The 6,838-nt window shown below is 57.5% G+C and overlaps 1 protein-coding gene across 1 annotated transcript; it reads right to left on the reverse strand.

Annotated features, from left to right (window-relative positions):
- Window positions 1–5,490, reverse strand: TMEM35B (transmembrane protein 35B). Its single transcript, XM_024199254.3, has 3 exons — window positions 5,275–5,490; window positions 2,044–2,224; window positions 1–1,648 (listed from the first exon to the last, which is right to left on the reverse strand). The coding sequence occupies exons 1-3, from the start codon at window positions 5,380–5,382 to the stop codon at window positions 1,518–1,520; spliced, it is 420 nt and encodes a 139-aa protein (XP_024055022.1). The 5' UTR covers window positions 5,383–5,490; the 3' UTR covers window positions 1–1,517.
- Between the last annotated feature and the right edge of the window lie 1,348 nt (window positions 5,491–6,838).

Raw genomic sequence — 6,838 nt, forward strand, 5'->3', positions numbered from 1 at the left:
TTGGAAATAGAGGTTTTATTTAAAAGTCAGCGCTATGTGGACCCCGTCCGGAGCAGTCAGCACCACCTCCTCCCCCGAGGCCTGGCCAGACAGCTCCATGGGGCACTGGCACCACGATACGATTCTTAGCGACAGAGCAAAGTGGGCAGCCCCTGACCCCCGGCAGAGCATCCCAGGCTGGTAGCACATCCAGCGCAGTGCCAGACGGCTCCCCCTGCCCTGTGTCTGCCAGGTTGGCTGGTCCTAGGACCGAGGAGACTTGGGCTCTCATTGGAGAAGCTGGGGTGGGCAGCGGGGAGAAGGGAAAAGCAACGCGGGCAGCCACTGGGAATCAGCCCTGGAGCCCTGCAGCCTGAAGGAATCAGCACAAGAGAAGCTGGGCTGGCTCCTGGGGCGAGAAGAGCGTGTGGGGAGAACTGAGACTGCAGAGCAAATGTCCAAGTTCAGGGAGCGGCCCCCTGGGGTTTGGCCCAGAAGGCCTGGAGAACGGAGGGGGCAAGACGTCTCGCTGGCAGTGGTGGCACCTCAGTGCAGGTTTGGGGCTGACCTGAATGGAGGAGGATCCTGTGCTGGAGTCATAGGCGTCGGAGTGGAGAGACCTCACGACATCCACCCCGGAGAACCCAATGCAAGATCCGCAGCCTTCCGGCACCGCCTCGGAGGACCAAGCTGCATCTCCGTTGGCTCTGAGCAGCAAGGACGTTGCAGGGTGGGAAGGTTCCTCCTTCATTCCCGCTGCACGGAGGCCTTACACACCACTCTCCCTGGCCAGCGGAGAAGGGTGGGCCCCCCAGGAGCCAAAGGTTGTGTTCACCTCAGCTGTTCCCACTGAAAACCCAAGCTGTCTGCGGCTCCCAAGGAATGGGAGCCGCAAAGATTCCCATCAGGAGCACCCCACAGGGCCTGGATGGGGATCAGTGATGGGATGTCAGTGGTTCAAATCCAGCCAGGAGCTGTCTGGACGCGAGATAAGTTTTCTGGGTCTCAGCTCAGTTCCTAGGGGGACTCTCCCCCCAGCACTGGCTGGCAGAGAGGTGAAGGGCTCGCTAGGCCATGGGAGCTTGACCCCTCCCCCCCCCGACTCACCCCAGGTCACGCTGGAGGGTGACCCATTGTGGGAACTCACACAGCTGTTACCCATTTGGGGCACACTCCAGAGCTTCCCCCCCATGAGGTCCCAACACAATGCACCACGACCCAGTTCCAATTACCCTGCCCCACCTGGCAGGTCAGGACGGGCCGCCTTCAAAGCCAGGGCAGAAAGAGAAACTTCCCAGCCTCTGTGCAAAGCTTCCAGCCAGCCAGCTGCTCCCCACGCAACCGCAGCAGGTCCCCCAGGTCCCCAGATTAGTCAGCACTGGGCCCTAGTTCTGCTGGTCCCGCCCCAGGATTTTTGAGTTTGTACTGCGCGTAAGCGGCGAATTCATTGGCAGGAAGCCATGTCATTGCAACACTTTGTTGGGGGGAGGACACCATTTCCTGCCAATCCAGCGCCCCGGCCCCCCATTTCATTCCAGTCACTCAAACTTGGACTTGGCCCTGCCCCCCCTTCCTCGTATGTTGAGCAGCAGCAGGAGGCCCAGGCAGATTGTAGCCGGAGCACACATGGCCAAGGGCTCCTTCAGCACCAGCAGGGTGTAGATGGCACCTGGGGAGACAGAAGAAAACATGCTGGGGAAGAGTCAGGAGATGGACCAATGAAAGGTCAGAGCCACCCCTTCACCATCCGCCCAAAGCACCCAGCTCCAAAAGGTGGCCCCCTGGCTTTGAACCGTTGTCATTACACTTCAGAGTCAACAGACCCCATGAGATGGATGTGGGCAATTCACACCTCTGGGAGCTACTGTCTAGAGCTGGGGGCTGGGAGCTCTGGAGGACGGGGTGGCATCACCACCGAGGAGAAAAGATCTATTTTTGAGCTCCTGCAGTGAAAGCCAGGACTCCCTGGTGGACGGGGAGGTGAGGGGGTAGCAGGGCCGGGGAACTCTCAGTAACAAGTCCCGCTGGCCAGCTCGACCCAGGAGCCCGGCGGCCGACACCTACCGATCATGACGATGGTGAGCACGAAGTTGCTGATCTCCTGCAGGAGCTGGGGCCCAAAGGCCAGCAGCGCTCCGGCCACCACCTCGATCCAGCCGACCACCTGCAGGTACTGCCCCGGCTCCGGCTTGTAGCCAAACTCCTTCAGGGGGAAGACGTCGGCGAACTGCACAAACTGGGACTTCTGGAACGGGGAAGGGAGCTTCAGTGGGTGCGGGGCCGCGGCGGTTCCCTTCCCGGGAACGGGGCGTTTGGGCCCACGGCACGGCACGGCACGGGCTCAGTCACGGTGCATGGGAGAGAGGAGATGGGCAGCCTGGAGCCCACGGGGGGCTAGGAAAGGAGCAGGGCGCCCCTTGCTTTGAGGTCTAGAAAGGCAGCTGGGGGGCTCCCAAGTAATGGGCCTGTCTGCAGTAGCGCTAGGTGCCCCCAAGGGCAGTCAATGGGGCAGCAGGGGCGCAGCACTGCCAGAAATCAGGCCCTAGGCCTAGAAGGGACGTATTATTTATTGGTTAAGCAACAACAACCTGCCCTGCAGCATAGCAAATTCTCACCCCGCCGGAAATCCCCCCTTCCGCCCACCCTCTGGCCGGCACCTTCCCATCCCGTAGGATCCCACTTTCCCGGGCTGCCAGCCCAACCTCTTTTCCCAACACTTCCGGCCAGGCTCTCTGAAGTGCTCAGCGCCCAGCCAGGCTGTGAAACAAGCAGCCGGACCTTTCAATCCAACAGCAAATTCAACCCGGGGGTGCCCCCTCTGTGCCCCAGCCTAGCATTCCTGCGCTTGGAACTCCATGGTGCATGGCTCCAACCTGCATCTCCCAGGCTGCTTTTGGACTGGCTTGAGGGTCTTTCTGGGAGGATAAGGGGGGGGGGGGGGCGGCGTAGTTAAGAATCCTTCCCACAACCTCCCTAGGGAATGTTAATTATACGGGTTCTTACAGTGCATTGAGTGGGTGGCTTAGGCAGCCAGGACTCCTGGGTTCTCTCCCTAGCTCTGACACGAAATCTGTGGGTCACCTTGGGCAAATTACTTCCCCTTTCTATAGAATGGGGCTAATGATACTTCCCATTGTGGGCAACTACGTGCTCTTTGGATGGAAGGGGCTATATAAGGACTAAGTGTTACTATGCCAGAAGGCAACGCCAGTGCATCCAGTGTGTATACGTGCTGCGACCCTAATAGATCATCATCACCAAGGCTTCAGGTGAGGTTACAGGTGGAATTTTTCAAGGTGGCAGAGAATGCCTTGCTGCGCTGATATGGACAGTTTATTTCCCTGCAGCTCTAGGTGACATTCCAGTGCTAAAACTCTCCTCTCGTGATAGTTTTTGCCAGCTGGCAATATTGCTCCTTAGCCACAGAGAACTGGAAACCTCTGCTCTTTGCTCCTTTATTCCCTGTTGGCCTCAGCTTAAATCAAAGTTCATTTATTTGTGTGTTATATCAGGGAAAGTTCACTGGCAGATTATTTAACTTCTTATCTTGTCAGTTAGTTTCTGCAAAGCCTCTTGGCAGGGCGCTGGAGAGCAACATTGGCAGTTCCTGAAAAATTGCCATAACAATCCCACACTACTAGCAACAGATATTAAGGGCTGTGAGGCAGATCCTGCATTCACCTGCACAGGTGTAAAACCAGTGTCACTCCATGGAGTTAGTTTTCATTGACATGGGTGGACCTGAGAACAGAATCAGGACCCCCATTTTCAAGTGCTCAGCACCCACATCCGGGGTCAGATTTTCTAAGCTCAGCACCCAACCTGCTGATCTCTGGACAGTCCGTGCCTACGTGACTCCGGAGAGCGCTTACTCTCCTGATAACTGCACAGGTTGGGGCTCAACATGGAAAGTAACGTAGAATCAGTTTATCGTAGCCCCGGCACTTTCCAAACTGTGGTTTATAACCGATCCCTGCGCCTACTGGGTGGGCTGAATGCAGTTGCCCTGCAGCCATGGACGGTGCTAGATTTTCCAGATTGCGTCGCATCCAACATGTAGCCCATGATCAGAGCTCCTCTGAAAATCTGTGCGCCCGCCCCAACTCTGAGCTGTTTTGGAAAATCTGACCCCAGTGACAGAGGTGAGAAATAGAACCCAGTTCGCCGGCCCCCTGGCCCAGGGTTCTAGCCACTGGACCACCCCACCTCAAGCCAGTTACAGCCCTTTCAGACGGCACCTCTGGCCCGAGTCCCCCACCAGTTCTGGGTTTGTAAATACTGTTGGGTTTTGTTTGGGGGGGAGGAGGGGGGAGTTGCTTTCCCCTGCTGCTGTGAGAAAGCCACACAACCAACAGGGAGAACTTACTGACTAGACAAGGGAACGGGCCAAGTGACTACAGGCAAAATGCTGTTAGACATACAAAGAAACAAACTGGCGGGAAAGCAAAGATAATTTCTCCAGTCCCAGCCAGTTCTGCCATCCTAGGGTTTAATGTGTGTAACTAAGGAAGGTAACAAGGCTTCAGGCAGAGGGCAAGGTTAAGCTGAGGTTTTGATCTCTCGATACACGTTTGTAAGTTGTGCCCCCGCTGGGTGGTAAATATTTCCCGCTGTGGCCCTGATCCTACTCCCGTCCCAGCACAATGGGGAGCTGCCCCATGCCTGGAGCTCTCCGATAACACAAGGCACCAGTCACAATACTGGGAAGAGCCTTGGCCTGCATCTGCGATGCACTTTCATTTGCAGGGGTCAGTCGCCTCCTGTTCTTTACAAGTCGGGGGGAACCGCCCCACAAACCAGGCGTGCTTGGGGGGTTCAACGCACGGTGGCAATGGGAAAGGGGGGGATGGAAATACCCCCAGGGCCCCCATTGTGGAGGAAGGGGGGGGACTTGCCAGGCCAGCTGCCCAGAGTCCCAGCCAGAGTCAGGGAGCGGTGATGGGGTCGGGGCTCGCCAGCCGCCCCCGCCCAGCCCCACTGGCCCGGGCTTCGACTCCCGGGGAGCCGCTCGGAGGCTGCAGGGCGGCGAGCCCCGCTTGCCAAGCCCCCTTCCCGCCCAGGGCGGAAAACGAAACCGCCCCAGCTCCCAGCGCGGCCGCAGCCCGACCCCGGGGACCCGCCGCTTGCAAGAGCCCTGGCACAAACACCCCGGCCCCGGGGCGAGCCCGGATCCGAGCCCGGCCCACGCTCCGCCGCGGCGGGTTTGCGGGAGCCGCGGTCCCCCCGCCCGAGCCCGCTGCCAACCCGGGGGCCGGGGCCGAGCCCGGTGCAGCCCCCGGGGCCCCCCGCACTCACCAGCTGCTGGTAGAGCTCGGCCGAGATCTGGTCCGTCAGCTTCACCGCCCCGGTGAGCAGGAAGAAGAGGCCGAGCAGCACCCGGATGGCGGGGAAGACGAGCGCCATGGCCGCGGGCAGACTCAGCCCGGGCTGGGGCGCGGCTCCGGCGGCTGCTCCCCGGCCAGTCCCGCCCCACGCCTCGGCGCCGCGGGGGCCGGCGGGCGGGCACACCCCGGGCTTCCCCCGCCAGCACGTGTCTGTCTCCCGCAGCCAGGCTCCGCCCTGCCCCTGCGAGCGGCCCCCGCGTCAGAGCCCCGCAGGGCTGGGGGGGTCCCCGCTGGGCAGACCGAGCGCTTCAGCCACTTGGCCAGGAGGACATTGAGGTTCAACCCCGCTACCTTTGAGAGCAGGGGTCGGCAACCTTTCAGAAGTGGTGTGCCCAGACTTGCCTCGGATGAAGTGGGCATTCACCCACGAAAGTTTATGCTCCAATACGTCTGTTAGTCTTAAAGGTGCCACAGGACCCTCTGTTGCTTTTCACAGTCTTCATTTATTCACTCGGATTTAAGGTTTCGCGTGCCAGTCATACATGTTAACGTTTTGAGAAGGTCTCTTGCTAGAAGTCTATAACCTAGAACTCAACTAGTGTTGTATGTAAAGTAAATAAGGTTTTTAAAATGTTTAAGAAGCTTCATTTAAAACTAAATTAAAATGCAGAGCCCCCCCCGGACCGGTGGCCAAGACCCAGCAGGGTGAGTGCCACTGAAAAGCAGCTCGCCTGCCGCCTTTGGCACACGTGCCATAGGTTGCCTACCCCTGTTTTAGAGTGCTGCCTCTCTCCTGGTACATGTGGGTTTGAACAAACAAGTCTATCCATCATATTATCCTTTTGACCCTGTCTTTAGGATGGGCCAGCCCGTTCCTCATTATCTCTGTGGAATGTGTTCGTACTGGGATGTTCTGGTGCCACCCTGGCACATGTATACATGCAATTAGCAGCCTTCTTCTTGCCAACTTCTGTGAGCAGGGCCTGCCTCTGGCTCGCAGCTTAACTTTGCTTTATGTTAGCAAAGTCGTGACCATTACTTTAGTTCAGGCCTCTGATACAAGGGTTTATGTTTCAGGGCCTCATCTTACTACACTTGGCTTCTGGAGACAAGCGGGCAGCTTCAGGGCATGCACCTGGCCTTTACAGGTATTTATTTGGGTCAAACCAGAGTCAGGTTTCTGCACCGAGTTTTTTGCCATCAGTCCTTCCTTTGAAGAGTTTAGCACATGGGACTGTTGAGTAGAATGGAACAAACACAGCCCAGTTCTGTCAGTCGTATTTTCCTTCCCTGACCCTTCAGAGGTTTGCAAACTAATCAACAACTGGAAATGCAGCAGAGACAAGGGCAGAATTCAAGTGGGGTTTTCTGTGAAAGCCTTTTTAAAAATCCTTTCTAAATAATAGATTCCTGCATCAGGCAACCTCGTTCCCTTCTTCCAGGATGGGATTTTGTGTCCTTAATACCTTGCACATCACTGCATGAAACATTAAACAGTTCTCCCAGGACTCTTGTTAAAGCAGGAGAGGGCAGGA

This window comes from Terrapene carolina, unplaced genomic scaffold (assembly GCF_002925995.2).
Source record: "Terrapene carolina triunguis isolate 2854851 unplaced genomic scaffold, T_m_triunguis-2.0 Scaffold236, whole genome shotgun sequence".
Classification (NCBI taxonomy): domain Eukaryota; kingdom Metazoa; phylum Chordata; order Testudines; family Emydidae; genus Terrapene; species Terrapene triunguis.

Bases quoted from the DNA above. Each gene is read 5' to 3' on its own strand.
- TMEM35B (XM_024199254.3), bottom strand. From the start codon at position 5,382: ATGGCGCTCGTCTTCCCCGCCATCCGGGTGCTGCTCGGCCTCTTCTTC. The intron at 2,225-5,274 runs GTGAGTGCGGGG...TCCCCGTTCCAG, and splicing joins CCGAGCTCTACCAGCAGCTG to AAGTCCCAGTTTGTGCAGTT. The intron at 1,649-2,043 runs GTAGGTGTCGGC...CTGTCTCCCCAG, and splicing joins GCTCACCATCGTCATGATCG to GTGCCATCTACACCCTGCTG.